Source organism: Prionailurus viverrinus, chromosome B1 (assembly GCF_022837055.1).
Source record: "Prionailurus viverrinus isolate Anna chromosome B1, UM_Priviv_1.0, whole genome shotgun sequence".
Taxonomy (NCBI): Eukaryota; Metazoa; Chordata; class Mammalia; order Carnivora; family Felidae; genus Prionailurus; species Prionailurus viverrinus.
The window spans coordinates 28,838,387-28,862,495 of NC_062564.1; the positions used below are offsets into that span (position 1 = coordinate 28,838,387).

The 24,109-nt window shown below is 36.9% G+C and overlaps 1 protein-coding gene across 7 annotated transcripts in view; it reads left to right on the top strand.

Moving 5' to 3' along the window:
• Positions 1–24,109, top strand: part of WRN (WRN RecQ like helicase) — a 152,677-nt gene that overhangs the window by 33,633 nt on the left and 94,935 nt on the right. For 4 of the 7 annotated variants that reach the window (XM_047856385.1, XM_047856383.1, XM_047856387.1 and 1 more), the window contains 7 exons: positions 4,280–4,464; positions 5,318–5,430; positions 10,017–10,162; positions 11,363–11,511; positions 12,439–12,588; positions 14,612–14,681; positions 21,268–21,382. In XM_047856385.1, the coding sequence (XP_047712341.1) occupies positions 4,369–4,464; positions 5,318–5,430; positions 10,017–10,162; positions 11,363–11,511; positions 12,439–12,588; positions 14,612–14,681; positions 21,268–21,382 (839 nt within the window). In that variant the 5' untranslated portion in view covers positions 4,280–4,368. Of the gene's footprint in view, positions 1–4,279; positions 4,465–5,317; positions 5,431–10,016; positions 10,163–11,362; positions 11,512–12,415; positions 12,589–14,611; positions 14,682–21,267; positions 21,383–24,109 lie in introns of those variants that run through there. The other 3 variants (XM_047856384.1, XM_047856388.1, XM_047856389.1) reach the window with 3 other exon arrangements.

A 24,109-nucleotide genomic window follows, 5' to 3' on the forward strand; every position in this document is an offset into this window, starting at 1 on the left:
AGAGTTTATTACCTATATATTCTACCTGAAGAAAATAATTTGAAGAGTTCTCTGTATTATGTTGAATGAAATAAGTCAGAAAGATATCATGATTTCATTCATATGTGGAATTTAAGATAGAAAACAGATGAACATAGGAGAAAGGAAGGAAAAATAAGATACAAACAGGGAGACAAAAATGATAAGACTCTTAACTGAGAACAAACTGAGAGTTGATGGGGGTGGGAAGTTGAGGTGGGATGGGGAATATTAAAATGGTTGATAAAATTTGTAACACAAATGTTTAGAAAATAGTAAGGATTCTTGAAATAGAAGAGCAATACTAAGTAAACTAACAGGCTGTAACTAAAACCACATCATATCAAAAAACAGTATATAGAAGGGTGGGGAAGTAAAAACACTCTGACTTTTGCCTTGCTAGGGAGAAGGACTGTGCAAATGTAGTGTCTTGGTGGGGAAGGGATATTGTCATGTTAATTTGCTGAGATAGTAGGATGGAAAAAAAAATGAAATTTTGTCATTGGTTATGAGAAAAAAGTATGAATGGTAATTTTGGCCAATTAGAAAAAATGAAATAAGAGTAAAAAGAAACTGAGGAAAGTCCAAAGCGAACCAAATCAAAGTACATTACAGATCTTCCTTGAGTGAGGACTTCCCTGATAGACCAAAAGTCTGTCTTTCTCTTTCTTTTCTTTCTTTCTTTCTTTCTTTCTTTCTTTCTTTCTTTCTTTCTTTCTTTCTTTCTAAGTTTTGAGAAAGAGATAGAGAGCAAGTGCAGAAGGGACGGAGAGGGAGACAGAATCCCAAGCAGGCTCTGTGCTTTTAGCACAGAGCCTAATGTGGGGCTCAAACTCATGAACTGTGAGATCGTGACCTGAGCAGAAACCAAGAGTCAGACACTTAATCAACTGAGCCACCCAGGTGCCCAGACCAAAGTGTTTTCTTATATCTAACCTCCTGAACATCATAGCTTAGCCTAGCTTAACATAAATGTGCTCAGAACACTTACATTAGCCTACAGTTGGGCAAAAATTATCTAAGAGAAAGGCTGTTTTATAATAAAGTGTTGAATATCTCATGTAATTTATTGAATGTTGTACTGAAAGTGAAAACCAGAATGGTTGCGTGGTTACAGAATGGTTGTCAGTGTGTTGGTTGTTTATCCTTGTGATGGTGTTGGCTAACCGGGAGCTGTGGCTCCCCGCTGCTGCCCAGCATCACCCCAAAGGATCATATCACATATCACTAGCATGAGAAAAGATCCAACTTCAAATCTGAAGTGTGGTTTCTATTGAATATGTATTGCTTTTGCACTGTTGTCAAGTTGAAAAATCCTAAGTCAAACCATTGTTCACCAGGGACCATCTGTATTTATTTCAAAGAGAAATTTAAAGTCCTTTAATGGTACAATATGAAGTGTTATGAAATGAGAAAAGACTTCATTTTAGAGAAAGACCGGTCAAAGTGGTTTGTACTCAACAACATAACATCTAAATATGTAAGTTAAAAATTCTATTAATCGATGACTTGGATCCCTCATGAGAATAGCCTTTATGTGATCAGCGATTAAAATTCTCATGTGTCTTGGGGCACCATGGTGGTTCAGTCAGTTAAGTGTCTGACTTTTTTTTTTTTTTTTTTTTAATGTTTATTCTTTGAGGGAGAGAGAGAGAGAGACAGAGTGTGAGCGAGGGAGGGGCAGAGAGAGAGGGAGACACAGAATCTGAAGCGGACTCCAGGCTCTGAGCTGTCAGCACAGAGCCCGATGCAGGGCTCAAACTTGTGAACTGTGAGATCATGTCCTGAGCCAAAGTCGGTTATTCAACCAACTGAGCCACTCAGGCGCCCCACGTATCTGACTCTTCATTTCAGCTCAGGTCATGATCTCACAGTTCCTAAGATTGAGTCCCGTGTTGGACTCTGTGGTGACAGCATGGAGCCTGCTTGGGATTCTCTCTCTCCCACTCTCCCTCTGCCCCTCCCCTGCTCTCTCGCTCTCAAAATAAATCATTAAACTTAAAAAAAAAAAATCCTTATGTATCTTGAAGAATTTCCCTGTTGCAAATTATTCTACAACCTTAATTTTCTGTATGCTTTTTATCTGCTGAGAGCTGAGTAAATTTGAGAAAGATACTAGGTTTGTAAACAAGTTTACTTTCAAATTCTTTGCCTGGAAGCATCTAGACATAATTTAGTGTGCAAAAGAGAGTATTTTACATCTGAAAACTAAGCATTTCAAGTTAAAACAATTTTAGTGTTATAGGTGGCAGTAGGGAAGAGTTACTGGAGTTTTATTTCCATTTTGGTAGTATGAATGAATGGGTTACAAAATTACAAGATTTTGTAGTTGGTTTTATAGAGTTGTGTATTATTTGTAGGAACCTCAATTTTCTGGCAGTTTTGCAAATTATCTGTGTATAGCAAAAACTTGTTTTTCAGCTTTATAAAAATAATATTTTAAGATTAAGAACAGACCATATATAAAAGTAGACTTTGGGACTAACTTTTAACTCTGTTGTTAAGAGTTTTGAGTTTGTGACACATATACACATATTAATAACTACTAATGTTTGTAAAAATGTTTTATAGTGACTAATACATATATTTTATATGTTTTATCTTAGTGCATATAATACAAGTGGTAACACCCATACTTGAGTTGTCCATTCTGATCCAGTGATTCATAGATCTTACCCAATGTCAAAATTTTGCTAATGATTCAAAGAATACAGGCAAGCACGAAGTGCAGATGGCATATTCTTTTTTTGGAGGAGCCCGAGACTGTCAGACACAGATTCCAAAAATGTCCTTTTCTTTTGCAATAGGACATGTTATAGTTTTGGATTAACAGAACAGTTTTGAGCATTGTGTGCAAAAAAACCCCCCTTTTTTTGCACAAAAGAAATTGCTTTGGTTTTGGAACTCCTCTGTTTTATATTCTCTTTATTACACAGCTTACTTGACTACTTCCCATTTTATAGCCATAAATTAATAAATCCATAATGTCAGGCGTATTTATGATAAACAGTCAAGATAGTTGAGCTATATCTTGTGAACAGCACTTTCTAGATAGGTATTCTTTGGTATTTTTCTGCTAGTAAATGCCATTGATAGGTTTATAGGGCTACCCTCTGGTTTTAGGTCATTAGTGTTTTATTTATTGGGATCCATTGTCTTTCATTTACCCTTCCCCAGTTGGGAGAGTGTATTACTAGCTTCCTGTTAACCCTTTCCTTCCTAATGCATAAGAGTGGTGGAATTGGTTCTATATAGAAAATTTTGCTAGAGTAATCTCTAAACATTTTCCTTTATAAATTATCAATATTCTCAGTTTTGGGGGTTCATGCTTGAGAAAATGAGCAATTAAAATGGATACCTGCTAATACTGTTTAATTTCTTCAGGGTTTATATTGCTAAGTATTAAGAGGGATAACAGGCTGTCCCTAAATCATAAATAGTTGCTTTGATTATTTCATATTAACATCATGTTTCTTCATAAGAATCTTTAGGTATATATTCAAAACTACTGTCCCTTTACTGGAAATTTGAGTTAATAGAAACTAAGGTTGGAGTTGGAAAGATTTTATTAAGAACTTAAAGCTACTTCAGTTTAGTATGTTAAGTCACCTGAGGGTATGGATCCATTTGCCATTAACAAGAAGAGTATATCATGGTTCTATTCATTGTGTTTTCCGTAACTATTCTTGAAGTGTGGTTTACATTGGGAAGAGCCCTCAAAGCTAGTAATAGATTTTTAAAAATATCCCCTGTAAAACTCTTATTCTTAGGGAAATTTGTTCAGTTACTAGGCCAAGAGCTTAATTAAAAAACAACAACAACAACAACAAAAAAACCCTTACTATCGAAAAGCTGTTCTCAGTCTAAAAATTCATTTTTCAAGTAGACTTGTGAAGAAGTCCAACATTTTGCTGAGTTTACTTAGATCTTAGGAGAGGTGATAAGAAAATTAAACATGTCAAAAATTTGTAAGAATTTATACACCCAATGATTGTCTTTGGTAGTGAGATAAAGATTATCTTTGATCCTTTGAAAGGATCAAAGTCATAGAATAATAGGATTTTGAAATTGCTAGGACCTTCGAGCTCAATTAAACTGGCTCACTTATTTTAGAAAGAAGAAATAGTAAATGTATAGTTATTAGATCTAGCATATTATATCTGTTTCCTTTTGTTTTTCAATTCCATCTCTTAAAACCTATATGTGGGCCAAATGCCATAACTTTAAATATGCATCTTTGTTTCTTCATTCATATCCACAGGCCTCTCTCTGAGTTTTCTTTCAAAGATTGCACTGTATTTATTCACAGAGTAATTGTGTTTTGGATTTTGCTACTTGACCTTATTAAAGATGAATGAAAAAAAATTGGAAACAACTCCACAGCAGCGGAAACTTCCAGAATGGATGTCTATGCAGAATGAGAGATGTCATGTAGAAGAAAGAAAGGTATGCAGTTCACTAGTTCTTCTTTTGGTTTTTTTTTGGTTTTTTAGTTTATTTTTGAGAGAGAGAACGAGAGAGACAGAAAGTGCGTGAGCAAGTGGGGGAGGGGTAGAGAGAGAGAGAATCCCAAGTAGGCTCCTAGAGAACTCACTAATGGTGAGATCATGACCTGAGCTGAAATCAAGAGTCAAGCACTTAACCTACAGAGCCACCCAGGTGCCCCACCAATTCTTATTTCAGATGGGAAATTTAGTGAAATTTCACTGTAAATTGAGTCAGTCTTCACTTGTAAGTTTCAGGTCATTATTTTAATTACAATTGCTGTTGTGTGATTTAACCCCAACTAGTTATTGAATGGTGGAATGGGATTAAATTTTAATTGGGCTTACAAAATGGGAATTCTTGCTGTGTACTTTACCTTTTTATCACATTTGTATGGTTGACCTTACTAGTATGTTCTAATTTAGATAATTTAGACAGTATTTACTATGGGAATTTTTGTGGGTATTAAGTTTAAGTTTTCATAGATTCAAGATCCACCAGCCAGTCTTTAGCATTTTAAGTCAACATTATTACATCTAGAATACAAATACAATTACAGAAAAACATTAATAAGTGCTCTTATGAAAATACATAGGATTATAAGTTTACAAATAAGCTCTTTAGAAAAATAATTTTATTATGGATGGCTTCATTTTTGCTACATTGTCCTTCTGACTTCATTAAGTCTCTAGAACATTAGTGATAAAACTTAGAACTATAATTTGAATGCTACACTGAACTTCATGATTTCCATGAACATTTCTTATTTAATGTGAACTTTATTTGTGCCTTTTGGAATTTTATTTAATTCAAGGCATCTGTTCAGAGGAGTATTTTTGAAGATGTTCTCCCCTTCTTAGAGTTCACTGGATCCATTGTTTATAGTTATGAAGCTAGTGATTGTTCTTTTCTGTCAGAAGATATTAGGTAAGAGATTTGAATTTCCTAGTTTCATTTGAAGATAACTGTTATGACAGTATTTGTCAGTATACTGAATTTTACAGTTAAGATATGTTCTATAGACAATTATTTCTACATGTGGAATATCACTTGATGAGTTCTAATTTTACATTAAAAAACCCTTAAAATCATTGGATTAAATGTGTAATGCATACCTGTTTGTTTACTCATAAGCCTGTCTATTACTTTCATTAAATTTTTGTTGCTTTTGCTACTTCAGATATATAGAACTATTTTTTTCTTTTTAAAAAAAAAATTTTTTTTTTCAACGTTTATTTTTTTGGGGACAGAGAGAGACAGAGCATGAATGGGGGAGGGGCAGAGAGAGGGAGACACAGAATCAGAAACAGGCTCCAGGCCATCAGCCCAGAGCCTGACGCGGGGCTCGAACTCACGGACCGTGAGATCGTGACCTGGCTGAAGTCGGACGCTTAACCGACTGCGCCACCCAGGCGCCCCAGAACTATTTTTTTCAAAGTTTGTTTTATTTATTTTGAGAGAGAGCATGTGTATGTGAGTGGGGACAAGGGAGAGAGATGGAGAGAGAGCAGGCTCTATGCTATCAGCACAGAGCCCAACATGGGGCTCGATCCCATGACTGGGAGGTCATAACCTGAGCTGAAACCAAGAGTCAGATGCTCAATCAACTGAGCCACCCAGGTGCCCCCAGATATGTAGAACTATTGAAGACATTGTTAATTAATGTAAGACAAAAAAATACAAGAATTATTCAACCTCCAAATGCTCCATTATATTTCATTAAAAATACCAACCTAGTAATATAGAATAGTGGTTGTGATCACCTCTCTTGCATTTAGTGAGCAAAAATTATAGTGAATGATTCTTAAAAAGAACATTAGAAATGACTGTTAGTATTTTTTTTAAGTTTATTTATTTTGACAGAGAGAAAGAGAGCACGTGGGGTAGGGACAGAGAGAGGGAGAGAGCCTTTCAAGCAGGCTCTGCACTAACACAGTGCAGAGCCCGATGTAGGGCTTGAACTCACAAATCATGAGATCATGACCTGAGCCTAAATCAAGTTGGATGCTTAATGATTGAGCCCCCCAGGTGCCCTAACTGTTAGTATTTTTTTTTTCAGTTTATTTACTTTTGAGAGAGAGACAGAGAGAGCGAGTGGGGAGGGACACAGAGAGAGGGAGAGCAAGAATCCCAAGCAGGCTTTGTCAGTGTGGAGTCCAGTGTGGGCCTTGAACTCACAAACGGTGAGATAATGGATGACCTGAGCCAAAACCAAGAGTCGGACACTTAGCTGACTGAGCACCCAGGTGACCCTGGACTGTTAGTATTTTTAAAAATTGACTTGTTAAGTTAGGACTCTGCATTAATACAATGTAAGGCACTTGAAGCATTTTATAAGGGGAAGTAGTAGAGAATTCATTCAGATCTTCTTTGAAGTTGTTACACTTTTTTTTAACTGTTATACATTGCAGTGGTTAAATGAAGCAGAGTTAAGTTTAGCTATTTATTATTATCTCCTGGTGGTAGATGAATTCTAGAAATAGTATTCAGGTGTCCTCACTCCTACTGCATACAGTTAATTGGCCACTTTTGGGTCTCATTATATAGAACAAAATTTGTCTCACAGAGAAAGTAAGATTTGTCATTTACGATTGTATATTAATTCCACCATCTTAACAGTGCTATAGCATGTCATATCTGAAGGCAGTAAGCATAAGTGATTTGAGGAATGTAGTTCTGATAAATTCTGTGTGTGTTAGGAAAGACAGGCAGGTTTGTTTTTAGCCTCTACTGGCCACCTTAAAGATTTTTGCTATCACAGGTTTTCAACTATTAGATTATGATGTGCCAGAGGCACCTAGGTGGCTCAGTCAGTTGAGTGTCCGGCTTCGGCTCAGGTCATGATCTCACTGCCTGTGAGTTCGAGCCCCGCGTCAGGCTCTGTGCTGACAGCTTGGAGCCTGGAGCCTGCTTCGGATTCTGTGTCTCCCTCTCTCTTTGCTCCTCCCCAGCTCATGCCCTGTCTCTCTCTTTCCCTCAAAAATAAATAAACATTAAAAAAATTAGATTATGATATGCCTTTCTGTAGTGCAGTTTGTCTTAATCCTGCTTGGGGTTTCATTGAGCATTTTGGGTGTGTGGCTTTATAGTTTCATCAAATTTAAAACATTACTTTAGATTTTTGTTGTTGTTCCCATCCTGTACTCTCTTCTCCTTCTGGCAGCCTCTATACACATAGGTTGGATTGCTTAATCCTGTGTCACTGGTCATGTAGCTCTCTTCCCTTTCAGTCTTTTATTGTTTCCTTAATTCTTTTTATCTCTGTGCTTCAGTTTGAATAGTTCCTTCTGCTATGTCTGCAATTTTGCTTTTTTTCCTTTTGTAGTGTCTATCATCCCATGCTGTAAATTTTTCATTTTATTGTATTTTTCATCTCTAGAAGTTAGTTTTGTTTCTTTTTAAAAATATCTTCCATTTTGGCTCTCATCATATTCATGTTTTCTTTTAAATATTTGAACATATTCAGCATATTTATAATGCTTGTTTTAGTGTGCTTACATGTTAATTCAATTATTTCAGTTATTTTATTTTTTTATGAAATGATTTTTATCCTGGTTAGGGGTCACATCTTCCTGTTTTATCCTAATGGCTGGCAATTTTGATTGGACATTGTGATTTTACCTTGTTGAATGTTGGATTTGCTTTTTTTCAAAGAAAGGAGCTTTGCTCTCTTAAACAGTTAAGTTACCTGAAGACCAGCTTTTACCTTTTGAGCCTTATTTATTTTGTTATTTGTATTTTATTTTTTTAAATTTCTTTTTGGGAGAGCACAAGTGGGGGAGGGACAGAGACAGGAGGACAAAGGATCTAAAGCAGGTTCTGCACTGACATGCTGACAGCAATGAGCCCGATGTGGGGCTCGAACTCAGGAACTAAGATCATGACCTGAGCCAGAGTCGGATGTTCAGCCGACTGAGCCACTTGGCTGGATGCCCTGAGCCTTTAGTTTTAAGCTTTGTTAGGGCAGGTCTTTAGAAGTCTTTACTCTGGGAATAATTTAGCACTATAATAAGGTGTGACCAGTCTGGCCTTTTTGCTGACTGCCCCAGGTGATCAACAGGAATCTCTGCTGTGACTTTTCAGAACTTTAGTGCCTCTTCCCAGTATGGTAAGCACTAGGAATTGTTCATCTGATGATTCCCTGGTTGTTCTTTGTTCCGTTTCTTTCTTACCTAGCTCCCTTTTCTCCAGAAACCACCCACAGCTTCCAGGTCCTCTGTGTCTTTGGCTCTGAACTCTGTCTCCCTGACTCAGTGCTCTGCTCTGGATTCTCCTCCCTGTTCTTTTGTCTGGAAAGTGTTCCACATAGAAAACAAGGGCAACAGTGGGGCTCCCCCCCATTGTTTCCCTTCCCTCAGGGAGCAGAGTCCTTTACTGCCTATTGTTCAGTGTCTGAAAACTATTGTTTACCTATTTTGTCCAATTTTCTGTTTGTTCATAGAGGAAACATATGTCTGATCCCTGGTACTCCATCTTGTCGCAAAGCGAAGTTTGAGATTTTTTTTGTTATGTACATTTTTAATTTTTAAAAATTGTAAAAAGGGCAAATATAAACAGTAATGGAAAATAATATAACAAACCCCATATTCCTCCCACATAGCTTTAGCAAATCGTAATATCTGTTTTTTTTCAAATCTCTACTAAGAAATGTTACAATAAAATACAGCTGAAGCCCCAGGTATGTCCTTTGTGATTCTCGCCTCCACAGCCCCCTGAGATAACTTCTATCATGAGTTTAGTGTTTAGCATTCTGTCATATGTTACATGTTTTCTGTTATATTTATACATTTTTTTTTTTTAGAGAGAGAGAGCGTGTGCACGTGAGTGTGCGTAAGGGGGGGTGGGGCAGAGGGAGAGGGGGAGAATCTTAAGCAGGCTCCACATTCAGTGAAGATGTTGCACTGCACTTGTGGGCACTTGATGTCCTGACTGTGATGTCTTGACCTGAGCCAAAGTCAGACGCTTAACCATCTGAGCCACCCAGGCGCACCTGCAATGAACATTCTTAAACATCTGTCTGGTTGTGCACATATGAGAGTTTGATACATTAATGAGAAAAACTTGCAGGTAACAGTGTTTGTACATCTTCAGCTAAGAGGATTTTACTAATTTAATGTTAACCAGTATATGAACGGTCCCACTGGTAGATATCTTTCTTTATTTGATATTGTGAGGCTTGAATTATTGCCAGTCATATATTTATGAAATTGTATTGATAAATTTGCATCTGATTTTGAGTGAGTTTTTATGTCTTCACATTATTTACTTGGATTTATTGGCCATTTGGATTTTCTTTTGGGAATTGCCTGTTCACATATTTCATTTTCTTTATTTTACTGTATTATCTTTTTCTTAGGGACTTTTCGAGGAATTTTTAAGATTTTCTGGCTATTCATTATCAGTTATTTGTATTATAGATATCTTCTACCATATGTGGTTTGTGTTTTAATTTTTTTGAATGCAGAAGTTAAAATTTTAATGTATTTAATTTATACTATTTTTTCCCCCTTTAGCATGAGTCTGTCTTTTGGAGATGTGGTAGGATTTGACATGGAATGGCCACCAGTATACACGCCAGGAAAGCAGGGCAGAGTTGCACTGATTCAGTTATGTGTGTCAGAGAGCAAATGTTACTTGTTTCATATTTCTTCTATGGCAGGTTGGTATCTCTTTTCTTTGTTTCGTTTTTTAACTTTTTAAACTTTATATTTTTTAATATAAACTTTGTATTTTTTAAACTTTATATGGTTGATAGTTGTATTATGTCAACTTTATCCCTATAAAATTAAGCTTTTGAATTAGCTGCTGCTTCTTTTATTGCTTCATATTCATTCATTCACTCCTTTATTTCTTTAAATATTTATTTTTATTTTGTTTTTTTAAATTTATTTTTGAGACAGAGACAGAGTGACAGAGGAGGGGCAGAGAGAGAGGGAGACACAGAATCTGAAGCAGGTTCCAGGCTCTCAGCTGTCAGCACAGAGCCCAATGCAGGGCTCAAACTCATGAACTGTGAGATCATGACCTGAGCCGAAGGTGGACGCCTAACTGAGCCACCCAGGCACTCCTATTTTATTTTCTTAACTAGGTTCCACTCCCAGCATGGAGCTCCAATGTGGAGCCTGATGCAGGGCTTGAACCATGCATCATAACCTGAGCTGAAATCAAAAGTTGGAAGCTTAACTGTCTTAACCACCCAGGCAGTCACCCCTTTTAATTAATTAATTATTATTATTTTCTTATTTATTTTTATTTTATCATTTACTTTTATTTTTATTTTTTAACTTGAAATTTATTGAAGTATTCATTTTCCACCTGTCTCATTCATATCCCTATTTTTTTTTTTTTTTTTAAAGATTTATTTTGAGAGAGAGCACAAGCAGGGGAGGGGCAGAGAGAGAGAGAGAGAGAGAGGGAAAGAGAGAATCCCAAACAGGCTCTGTGCTATCAGTACATGAGAAACATGAGATCATGATCTGAGCCCAGATCAAGAGTCAGATCCTTAGCCGACTGAGCAACCCAGACGCCCCTCATATCCCTCTTTTATTTAATGTTTACAACATTCCCGTCAGGCATTGATATTATTCCTGTTTTAAATAATAGAGAACTGAAATTTAGAGAGGCTAAATGATCTGGAATATACTGTTAGTGTTAGCAGAGGAAACATTCAAACTAGTTGTTTTTGTTATTTGTCAGGATTTTGCTTTAGGTAAGAAAGGAAATACTCAAGATGAATGTGCTTCTGAATTTAAGCTTAACGTAAATATAAATTTAAATATAAACATAGAGTGTGTAAGAAGTAGGAAAGAAATCAATAATACTTGAAAGGACCTATGGAAATAATAATAAAATGTTACAGTTTTTCCTCAGGGATTAAAAATGTTGCTTGAAAATGAAGCAATTAAAAAAGCAGGTGTAGGAATCCAAGGAGATCAGTGGAAACTTCTAAAGGACTTTGACATCAAATTGAAGAGTTTTGTGGAGCTGACAGATGTTGCTAATGACAAGGTAGGCATAAGGCATGCACTTTTGATGAGCCTGGGTGTTAAGTGTTGATTCACCATATTACACACCTGAAACTAATATTACACTGTATGTTAACTAACTGGAATTTAAATAAAAAATGGGTAGATGTAATACATATATTATTTTCATAAAGAAGATAAATTTGTTTCACAGAATGTCCTGTCTATCTGAATGTTAGATATTTTGAAAAAAATAATTTAAGCCGTATGTTAGTGTAACAGTAAAGAAGTCACAAATGAGTATTCCATAATGAAAACCTTTAGTTCTAACCTGTTACCTTAGCAAAGTTGCTTTCGGCTGGTTCCACCCCCACCCCCCCCCCCCCCCCCCGCATTTAGTACTCTTTGACTTTGTTTCATAGATTTGCAAATTTAAGTATTGTATTTTAAGTTTTTCTCATTGATCCATTTATACCAATAATTTTTTTTTAAGGGAAAGCATAATGTAGCTCTTGTGGAATGATGCTTACTGGAAGTTTGGCCATCAATTCCATCACTCTTATTTCACTTATTTTATTAATGTAGTCATTAGGTTGAATTCTCATGTTTGGCCAAGTATTCATTGGACTAGGTAGAAAGCCTACCAACCTATCTAACTTTTTTCCATTATAGTCCAAGAATTTTAATACCTACATTAGGGAAACTCCAGAGTTAAATTCATATAATATGGACTGCAAATGAGGTTTTTAATGATGGTAAGTTTATCAAGGACTATCTCTGCTAAATATACTATATATATATATATATATATATATATATATATATATATATACACACACTATATATAAATATACTATATATTTTAGTATAACATTTCCAATTTTATTTGTGACTTCGTCAGTTGGTGGTATCTAGGAGTACCTGAAAATGGAAATAATTTTTTGCAGTGTTGATCTTTCATTACTTCTAGCTGAAATGTAAAGAGACCTGGAGCCTCAATGGTTTGGTTAAACACCTCTTTGGCAAACAGCTTCTGAAAGACAGGTCTATCTGCTGTAGCAACTGGAGTAATTTTCCTCTTACTGAAGATCAGAAACTGTATGCAGCCACTGATGCGTATGTATGTACCAAAGTTCTTTAGACTATGATGTATTTTTTAAACTTTATAACAAATCACTGTAGAAAAATTTTGTTGTAACAGTTGCACAAACTCAAATATTTTATTTTATTTTATTTTATTTTTTAATTTTTTTAACATTTGTTTATTTTTGAGAGAGTGAGACCGAGCACGAGCAGGGGAGGGGCAGAGAGAGAGGGGGGACATAGATTCTGAAGTGGGCTCCCGGCTCTGAGCTGTCAGCACAGAGCCTGATGCGGGGCTCAAACTCACGGACCGCGAGGGGCGCCTGGGTGGCTCAGTTGGTTAAGGGGCCGACTTCTGCTCAGGTCATGATCTCGCAGTCCGTGGGTTCGAGCCCCGCGTTGGGCTCTGTGCTGACAGCTCAGAGCCTGGAGCCTGTTTCAGATTCTGTATCTCCCTCTGTCTCTGACCCTCCCCTGTTCATGCTCTCTCTCTCTCTCTCTCTCTCTCTCAAAAATAAATAAATGTTAAAAAAAAAAAAATTTTTTTTTTTTAAATAAAAAAAAAAAACCTCACGGACCGCGAGATCATGACCTGAGCTGAAGTCAGACGCTTCAACGACTGAGCCACCCAGGTGGCTGCAACTCAAATATTTTAAATCAGGTTGGCATTAATTGTCATGAAGCCAAAATAATGTCCAGTTTGTATGTAAAAAATGTAATCTCTCTGAAAACATGGAATAGTAATAAGCCCAGGCTGAGTAAACAACAAATGGTATTGATGATGTATTTGATTTATAAGCAGCTTCAGAATAAAAATAATTATAGTTTCTATACTGAAACTGGCCTTATTTCTTATATTTATATCTAAAACATGCTAAAAATTTAAGTAAATTGCCTCCAAATTTAGCTTTCCACTGCTGTCAGATGTATTTTCATATTTACATATTTGTACATCATGAAATTTGGACTTATCTTTATAGCATTATTTGTTTTTTGTTTTTGTTTTTTCAAGAAATATATCTTGTGTCACAGTGGATTTCTTATTCCCTAATTTATACGTTTATTTGTAGATGAATATATTGTTGTTTTCCTTTTTGCATCCGTTTTTAGGCATGGAGCCACCATTTTTTTATAAACAAAAAATTCAGTTTTTTTCAGGAAATAGGGTGGTAATTTTCCTTTATGTTCTGTTAATAAAGTGGAGTTTTTTGTTCTTTTTTTTTTTGTTTTTTGAGAGAGAGTGACTTGAGCCGAAGTCAGATGCTCAACTGGCTGGGCCACCCAGGCATTCCCCTTTATGTTCTGTTAAAAAAAAAAAAAATTGTAAAACTTGAGAAATCGTGCAAGTTCTGTAGCATTTTTATTCATGATAATTCAGTGTGAGTTTGTTCCTCTTAACAGTGCCTTGAGGGAGGGCTGTTTATATGTCGACATTCCCAGCTGATTTAGTGAGATATGGGGAAGTGGATATGTGTTGTCAAAGTAAATTTTTCTTACTTGTTTGTATTTTGTTGGAGTCTACTTATAAGTTATTTGATTTGGATAACTCCTTGTAATATTGAATGCTAAAAAGTAAAAACTTTGAACGTTTATTTTAGGGCACAAGTCACTTGCTTTCTCTGTTCTCATAATCAGTAAGGTGATTTAATGAAGGCATAGATCTTTGTGTAACATAATAAGTTGAATGCAGCCTTTTAGGTGCTTTGTGAGTCACTACTGTGGATTTTTCTAAAGATGGGACATATAGCTTCATTTTTAAAAAAAATTTTTTTAACGTTTATTCATTTTTTGAGAGACAGAGAAAGACAGAGCACAAGTGGGGATGTGGCAGAGAGAGAGGGAGACAAAGAATCTGAAACAGGCTCCGGGCTCTGAGCAGTCAGCATAGAACCTGACACGGGGCTCAAACTCACGAATCATGAGATCATGACCTGAGCTGAACTCAGACACTTAACTGACTGAGCCGCCCAGGCACCTCATTCATTTTGGTTATTTTTAGCAAAAATAACTTCTCTGTTTTGTTTTGTTTTTGTTCTTTTTTTTTTTTTTTTTTTTTGTAGGCTGGTCTCATCATTTATCGAAAATTAGAGAATTTAAGTGATGCTGTGCAAATGTTTGCTATAAAAAAAGGTATGTGATGATCTAAAAATAAAAGAAAATTTGAATGTGCTCTTTTGTGAGGTTTATCTCCAAAAAGTCAATATTCACACGTGTGCAATCTATTTAGTATTGTTACAGCCTCTTGAGTGCCTGAGCCATGCTGATATTAGGGTGTGAGATCTGTCTGGCCAGAGATTAGAGTTTCAGGCATTTACTACTTTGTCACATTGCACTTCATTAGGCTTCTTCAGCTGGGGCTTTGTGGCTTTGATAATATCAGTGATACAGCCAGTTATCTCCCAGGCTGGAGATGATGTACATCCTTGCTATAAATATTTGAAGTGTACCAGTTACTTCATAGTGTCCTGGTTTAAATTTCTAAATTTTCCCTAGGGTAGGATAACCACTGTTTTTCTCCAGAAAGAATGACTACTTTGTTCAACTTCAGTGCTTTTCTTAGCTGTCTTGATAGGTCAGTGATAACAGACTTACATGGATAGTGGAAGAATGTGGGCTTCCATGTCACAAAAGCCAAAGGGGAATCTATGCCATGTGACTTGAGATGTACGTGGTTCCCCATGTTTGAAATGTAGATGATAGCTAAATATCTATCACAAGCATAGAATACTTGTGAGCACTAAGAGGGACAAAATATTCCATGCACCTATATTGATTTGTATAGAGTTGTTATTCCTATTCTTGTAGCTTCTTTGGAGATAGAAAACAGTTGTGTTTAAGATGTTAATTAAAATAGTGATTTTGTTAAATAAGTTTAAAGATATGGCATGATCTCACTTAAAATTATATTGTACCCTTTATACGTGCCATTGAGAAGGGATCCATATCCTCTGTGGTAGACCCTCCTTCTTTACCTATTAAGGTAGAAGTCTCCTTATGCTTTCTTTCTCTCCCTGGAAAGCCACTTCTAATGAATGCTTGCTGACTCTCTATAGCCAGAGGTACTGTGGCTAGAAATTATCTTGATTAACTGAGCACATGATACATTTTTGAAGCTGATCTGGAGAATAATATAGAATTTATTTAAATCATAACAGAATTAAATGCAACAGAGGGGATTCATGGTTTTTTGAGTTTGTGGTTTGTAGAATTACTTCTGGGTTATGCTTGTAATTTTGTCCCCAATTAAAATGTTTCCAAGAGATGTGTAAGATATTTCTTATTAAGTAACATATAAATTGCCACTAGAAGTCCTGGTATCTGTGTACCTGTCATTGCAATACCGCATTCTTTGACTCCCACTTTTATTCTTTATTGTATTATATGTGTGTGTGTATTGTGACATCTAAGGTGAAATACTTTGACTAGGATCCTAGTGAATTGTAATGAAGATTACTACTCCTTATTTTTTTCTCCCTCACTGGCTTCCTATTATGAAGCCAGAGTTATGCCAGCCTCATTGTCCTTTAATTTCCTTGGTGTATTTATAGATGATATTTTCAAATGACCACTTTTGGTTGTAAGATGGTATTTTTTCTTCTTTTTTAAAGAATTACAGTGGATTATAACATCAGAAAACAAAAGGATATTTGCACATTGTTTCTCACTGTTAAAATAGTCATTTATCCCAGGATGGTAGCTAATAAACACTAAATGATATAGCAGGTAAAAATGCACTTATTCATTCATTAAAAATTGTTGACCACTTTATGATGTGGAGTTACAGTAGTGAATAAGACAGTTATGATCTGCTTCCTGACAGGGAGACCTACATTTCTTAGGGGCTATAGAGATGAACAAAAAAAGGCAGTTGCAGTATAGGGAGAGGAGTCTTAGGATGTGGGAAAACAAGGCACTTTGGTTAGCACCTAGGAGAGTCGTCCAATGCATATGTGGAAGTATTGCAGGGTTTCCTGCAGAGAGTGATGTTTCATGTACACCCTGAAATAGGAACAGGAGTTAGGTAGCTGAAGAGTAGAGGAAAAGTGTCACAGGCACAGGGAATAGCAGGTACAGAAAGAGATCATAGTATCTATAGGCAACTGAAACTAGTTCACTATGGTGAACTGTTGAGTATGACGAGTGAGGGATGAAGAGGAAGCAGACCAAGGGAAGCAGATAGGCCATGTTTACATTAGGAGTTTACATTTCCTCCTAAGAATTAGAGTTTTAAACAGAGGAGTGACATGAATAACATTAAAAAAAAAAGAATAACTTGGGCTGTAGAGTCGAAAATGAATTGTGGGAGGGCAAGGGTCATAGTGGGAAAACTTGTTAGGAGGCTGCAAGAGCAATCCAAGGGAGAGGGGGCGGTGGCCTGGCTTGGATGGTTGTATTGAGGATGGAGAGAAGGAGATAGATTCAATCTATACATTGAATAGAGCAGTAGAATCAGCAGAATTTGGTGTGATGATGTGAGCCATGTATCAAGGATCATTCCTATGTTGTTGGCATAAGCAACAGGGATGAAACCCATTGAAGAGAAGGAGCAAGATTCGGAGCTGAGGAGTCAGTCAAACAGCTGATTTTAGATGTCTTAAAGGGAGGATGGCTGTGAGATAGCAGGTGTGGGTGGCCAGGCAGCACTTAGATATCCAGGCTGTATCTCAGAGGATGGTTTTAGAGAGAAAGAATTGAGAGTTAAAGGGGCCCCTGGGGGTGGCTCAGTCGGTTGAGCGTCCGACTTTGGCTCAGGTCATGATCTCACGGTTCGTGAGTTCAAGCCCCACGTCGGGCTCTGTGCTGACAGCTCAGAGCCTGGAACCTGCTCCAGATTCTGTGTCCCCCTCTCTCTCCACCCCACCCCTGCTTGTGCTCTCTCTCTTTCAAAAATGAAGAAACATAAAAAAAAATAAAAGAATTGAGAGTTAGAGATAAAGGACTGGGACTAAGAATTTTGAGGAACTCTTAGTATTTAATGTTTGCATGATGGGGGGTGGACAGCAAAGGAGTTGCCATAGCCAGAGAAGAAAATTAGGAGGTTTGATGGGCAGAAAGCCAAGTGAAATGCATGTTTTAAGTAGGAGGAGCTATCTCTTAGTACGTTCTGCTGAGAGTTTGAGAAACTGAGGACTTAGAATTAATCACTAGTTTTGGCAACGTGTTAGTTGTTTGTAACCTTTATACTCCAACAGCTTTGGTGTAATGAGTGACAAAAGAGTATTCCAGGGAGAGAGTGGTTATTTGTGCATTGTGCTACTAAAACAGAAAAGGGTCCCCAGGCTTTGGTAACAAGGAAGTGCTAAACCATAGCATGAGCAGAATGATGTGAATGGAAATCATATGAACACGATAGAGGACTTATTAGAGCTAAGAAACATGAGAAAGCATGTGTAAACTTTTTTTTAGATTGGTTTGGAAAGGGGATATTCATTCATATCACATATTTGATGGGTGTTTATCATGGGTCAGGTATAGTTTTGGTTGGTGGGAAAATGCATTGAACACAGGAGACAAGCACTTCACTTCATTTCACAGAAATGAGGGAATGAGCCATGTGAATATCTGAGGGAAGAATGTAGCAGTCTTCGGAGGAAGAGCTGAGTGTCTGAGGGTGATTGCTTGCCTTATTTAAGGAGCAACAAGTATATGTTGTCGTTAAGCATCTGAGTTTGGCTCAGGTCCTGATCTCACAGTTTGTGAGTTCAAGGTCCACATCCTGTGAGCTCGAGCCCTGCTTCGGGTGAGCTTGTGCCCCGCTTCAGGTGAATGTGAGCCCTGCTTTGGGTAAAACACTAGCCCTGGGTGAGGCCTGCTTCTCTCTCTCTCTCTGCCCCTCATGAGATTCTCCCCCTCTCTCTCTTTTTGTCTCTCTGCTCTTCACTTACTTGCTCTCTCTCTCTCTCTCTCTCTCTCCAAAAAAAAAAAAAAAAAAAAAGGACCAATGAGGATAACTGAAGCAAAATGCATAAGGGTGAGAGTGGTAGGAAGTGAGGCTAGAAAAGTAGCTTGGGCCAGATCATTTAGGTCCTTATAGGTGATGAATGCATATTTTATTAAGATAAATACAAAGTAGAATGATGGGAAACCCAAGAGGATTTGGGACAGGAGAATGATGCTTAAATTTTAATTTAAAAGGATTTTTTTTTTCTTTTCTTTTTCTTTTCTTTTTTTTTTTTTTTGGCTGCTGTAAGAGGGCAAGTGATTAGGTAGGGAAGTCTATTAGGCTACTATAATAGTCCCAGCAAGAGATGACAATTAATTGTTTGGGTTAGGCTGGTAGTAGTAGAGATGGTGGGAAGTGGAAGGTTGTGTATATGTTTTGAAGGTATGTATTGTGAAGGATTTGCCGATGAATTCTCTGTAAGGGGTGAATTGTAGAGACTGAGAGGACAATTAAGATATTTTGGTTGGATCAGCTGAGTGAATGGAAGGATCAGTTATGATAGGAAGGTCATAGGAAGAATGAGCTTGGGTGAGAAAAATCCAGGTTACAGTTTTGGATATGCTACATTTTAGATGCTTATTGATACCCAAGAACATTGTACTTGGAAGTGTGACTCGAGTTCAGGGGGAAGGGTGAGGTTGGAGATGTGACTTTGGGAATCATCAAGGTACAGATGGTAGTTAAAGCAGTGCAATGAGGAGCGCCTGGGTGGCTCAGTCACTTAAGCCTTTGACTTCAGCTCAGGTCATGATCTCACAGTCTGTGAGTTCGAGCCCCATGTCAGGCTCTGTGCTGACAACTTGGAGCCTGCTTCGGATTCTGTGTCTCCCCCTCTCTCTGCCCCTCCCCTGCTCATGCTCTGTCTGTCTCAAAAATAAATAAAAACATTAAAAAATAAATAAAGCAGTGAAACAAGATGAGATGAAATAGTGAATAGAGAGAAAGCCCAAGTATTGATGTCAGGGGCACACCCACATTTAGAGATCAGGAAGAGGAGGAGAGTGCAGCCAAGAGGACCTGAGAAGGGGCAGCAGTGAAGGACAGAGGGAAACAGGTGTAGTGTTTGGAAGGCAAGTGAGGAATATGTTTATAAGGAAGAAGAAGTTATCAGCTGTTTTAAACACCTCTGAGTATTTGGGGGAGATGTGGAACTAGACCCAACAATTAGATTTGACAGTGTGGAGACCGTGGGTAACCTTTCCCAAAGCAGCTGTGCTGCATGGGTGGGGGTGAAGGCTTGGTTGGAGACAGATTAAGAGAAAATGGGAGTAGAAGGTTTGAGACAGTGCGTATGGACAACACTTTCATGGAATTTTGCTGTAAATGAGAGAAGTTCTATGAATGCAGACTCAGCAGATTGGGGGTGGGCAGATGAGATAGTTTTCTTTTTGTATTTTCTTAGCGTAGTGAGAGGTGAAGTTGTTCCCCGAATGAAAGGAGGGGCAAGCAGGTGTTGGAGGCTTGGAGAGAAAGAAAGAGGTATGAAATGGTCATCTTGATAGTGGGAGAGTGGGAAATGTAGAATAATTAACAGTCGTTACTTCAGTGGAGATCTGTGTTAAGAATTTAAAGCAAGCTGAGTCATCATGGCTGGGTTTTATTTTCATTTATATTAAACTCTTTGAGTATAGGCATCCAGTAGGTAAAAAAAAAAAAAAGCTGGTTTTAATTAGGGTACAAGCTTTCCTACATAAGTACCATGGAGGGAGGAAGGAGCAAAAGAGGGGAGAGTCCAAACAGGGGAGTGATTACTAGAAAATGGGTAAGAAAGGAAAAAAAGACATGGTGGGGAGTGGATGTGGGAAGGATAGGTGTGTAAGGAAATTTTCATTCTGAAAGTGTGAAAGAACAGTTATATTGAGGAAGGCATTTTAGAAAGAAAGCCAGCATGCTGGTGTTTGGAGGGTGGAATGCTTACAATTAAAGTTTGGAAGTAGTGACTTTATTGGCAATTATAAGGTCAAATGACTATAGGAATAGGTGGCTGAGGTCAGCTGAGGAAAAGATTGTTGGAAACGGAAGGATCAAAGCACTGAGAAGGCCACCCTTTTAGGCGGAGCATCTGTGAGTGGTAAAATCACTAGGAATGACCACAGGAGTAGTAGTAAAGGGAAAGACAGTGAGCCAGGCAGCAAAACCTTCAGTGAATGAAAGGTTGTGATTTTGAGGTTACAAGGTGCAGCAAGCACGACTAGCAGATGGTGTAATCCCATGTCACATGCATCAGAGGAGCTGGACTTTTGAAGGACAAGAGAAGACGGTGAGGAAGTGTAAGAAATTCTAAGCAGGGGAAGGGCTTGGAAAGGAGGGCAGGTGTGGTGTGGATGGGGAACGATGCACCAGACAGAATGAAGCTGAGGGTTTGGAAGATGATTGCTGATTGGAAAGGCTTGTATTTTATTTTGGTCCTAATAACTAGGGAAGTGAGGAATGGCTGTTGGCTAAGGTTATGTTTACCAAACTATTTTTCGTAAGTAACAGCCCAAGTGATGTTATGCTGATTTCCGATCTTGAAATAATGTAGATGGGTTCAGATTCTCATTTCCACCGTCTTCTGATTAGGTTGATAACCACTGGTTGTAATATGTATGAATACGGATCATTTGAAATTTATTTAAAATTTAAGTAAAGTTTGAAAGGGACGTAAAGTGACTAAGGTGATGTGGAGATAGGATAAAGAAGTCCTTTTGTTGGAACTCACTTACAGAAAGAAAAGGAAAATGTGAGCCCTGCTTTGTGGTTTGAAAAGTGATGTTGATTGTTTTTTTCCAGAGGAAGAAATGCTATCTAGTGATGTGAAGAAACAACTGATTTCAGTATCTGAGGATATGATGGATCTGGCTAAGCGTCTTCCTGACACTTTGAAAAAATTGGAAGATCCACAGAGGTTAAATATTATCTGTTTTTACCAATTGTGTTTGTTCTTACTGTACATTCCTATTTATAAAGAATTACTTTTCATTAAGGTAGATTCATAGCAATTTGCTTGATTCATAGAAATATACATGGACTGATGTGTAAATTTGAGAAATACCTTTCCAGTTGTTACATTGCAGATCAAAAGCTTAAGGCTTTTCTGTCTGCTCTGTAGGATGTTTTATGAAACAAAGTAAAATAAAATTCAGAAGTTCACAGAAAGGAAAATATTTTAGATTCAATGTTGTCTTTTTCTTTTGTTTATGGGCATCTCTCATTTAATTATATTTACAGTTTGGTCGCCTAAAATGTATAAATAAAAACACTTTTTATATTTAGTAGCTTCATTTTTCTGGTTTTTTAATCTGATTATTAAATAGGAATTCTACCTAATCAGGACAGTGTTAGAACAAGAGGCATTCAGGTTTTAAATGTAATTTTATAGCTAAAGCCCTAGATAATTTGAGATATTTGGATTAATAGAGGTTGGATTACTGGTGCCTTGTAGCTGACTCTTTCAGGGACTAGGCCTTGCGGGAGCCTTAATTGCTGAATGACTTCCTCTAAAATCAGGAATACTCTTGAACATGGAATGATTACAATGTAGTAATATAATATTGAGGCAAAAATACTTTGTAGGAATGTCAGCAGTTTGTTGAAATAGAATTCTGATTTTGACAAAATGCAATGTTCATGTATTTTTGGGGGATGAGATTTGTGATATATGTTGACTGTGATATTTCAAAATATGATACAGAGAATCAGATCTTTTTCAAAGTCCTTTTTCCCCCTAGTTTGTTTTAGTGGTTTTTATGTAACTGAGAATTTCTGAAAGACTGACTGTCAAATGGGGACAGGTACCAGTAGAGCCATTTCATATTCAATTTTACATTTTTCCCTCCATGAAAGAAAAATAATCACTGTTTACATGGTATTTACATGTATTCCAGATTTTTGTTCCAGCAGTTAGACTGTCTATTAAATGTAGATGATGTCTCATTAATGCTTTACTTTATAATAACAAAGCTATATAAGTATTCTTAAAACTTGAGAATAGGAAATACTGGATTCATCTTTAGTAAAGAAAGATCTTGTCAAGTTTCAGTGTCAAACAAGGACTAGTTAAATTTCTTATTTCAGGTTCTTTGTGAGAAGTCTGCATAATACCTAACTTACCAAATTACACATTAGAACCAAGGGGGAGCAAAAAAGGCCTCTGAATGCCAAAATACATGCCCTAAGCGTGAATTCAAACTCACTGAAGTACATAGTGGATGAAACCCATTCAGAACCTATTTGCTTTTTGTTTATAGATACAGTTTGATAAGCTTGGATATCCAGTTAAAGTGAAAACCAGGCATGGATAAGGAAGGGTGTGCACATGACCACACCTGGAAGTTAAAGGTGGCAATCTGTGAAAGAGTGGAAAAAACTATAAAAATTAGAAGTGAGAACTTTAAAAGTAGAGTCAATTTAGGTCTGTTAGAGAAGGGGACAGTTTTATGCTTCAGTGAACCTGGAAGGTATTGGATTGTACAATACTTCTTAGCTGTTGATTTAAATTCATTATACATCTTTTGTATTGCTGTCCTGTCCTTGGCATTCTTTTGGGTGCTGATGCTTTCTGTAGGCTACTAATATGCATAATAACAATTCCAAGAGAGAAGGAAAAGTATATTATGCCTTACTGAAGAAGATAGCCTTTGATATTTGTTAGAGTAAATAGTTACCTCACGTGAGGCATGTCATCCTCTGATGTTAGCACAGAATAAATAAGCTCTTACAGTCTTGTCAATCTGTATGTCACTGTTGCTGTATTTATATGTTACAACATTACCATGCATTTAACAATTTAATGATGTCACATATCTGTTTCTCCTAAACTATTTATGTGTGGTTCTTATATTTGAATACCTAAGTATAATGCTAACTGTTCTCCATAAGATTTGAACAATTTTAGAATGTTAGAATTAGTGAGTTTTTAGGTTTTGAATTTAATTTTGATTTTGTTTGTATTGATGTAGATTTGTCAACTTAAGCTTGAGCCCAACTTTGGTGCTATTTTTAGCATGGGAAAAAATCATGAAACAACTCAGCATTTTTGATAGTTTATTCCCATAAATGATCAAATTTTTATTCAAATCATCAATATAAAACTTTAAAAGTCATGTCAGATTTTATTAAGTATTAATTTCAATACAGAAGAATTAGAAGAGCTAAACAAAATTGTTAACTAAATAGTAAAAATGTCTCTTTGCTTATCATATTCTCTTTTCTCCCCCTAACTTCCACTTTTATGAAGTAACTAAAAATTGTTTTAATAAACCCTATTACCAACAGACAAGATAGTGTGTCTCATTTTACACGCTAGGGGATCCTGGGTGACTTGGTTGGTTAAGCATCCAACTTTGGCTCAGGTCATGATCTCACGGTTCATGAGTTTGAGCCCTGTGTCGTGCTCTATGCTGACAGCTCAGAGCCTGGAGCCTACTTCGGATTTTGTGTTTCCCTCTCCTTCTCTCTGCCCCTCCTCTGTTCACACTTGCTTTCTCTCTCTCTCTCAAAAATAAATAAACATTAAAAAAAAATTTACACTCTAGCTGTGGTTTTCCTTTGCAGGTTTGGTTATAAATAGATGTTTAAAGTCACTTAGTTAAAATGCTATTATTAGCAACTATAATTAACGAGTTAAGAAATT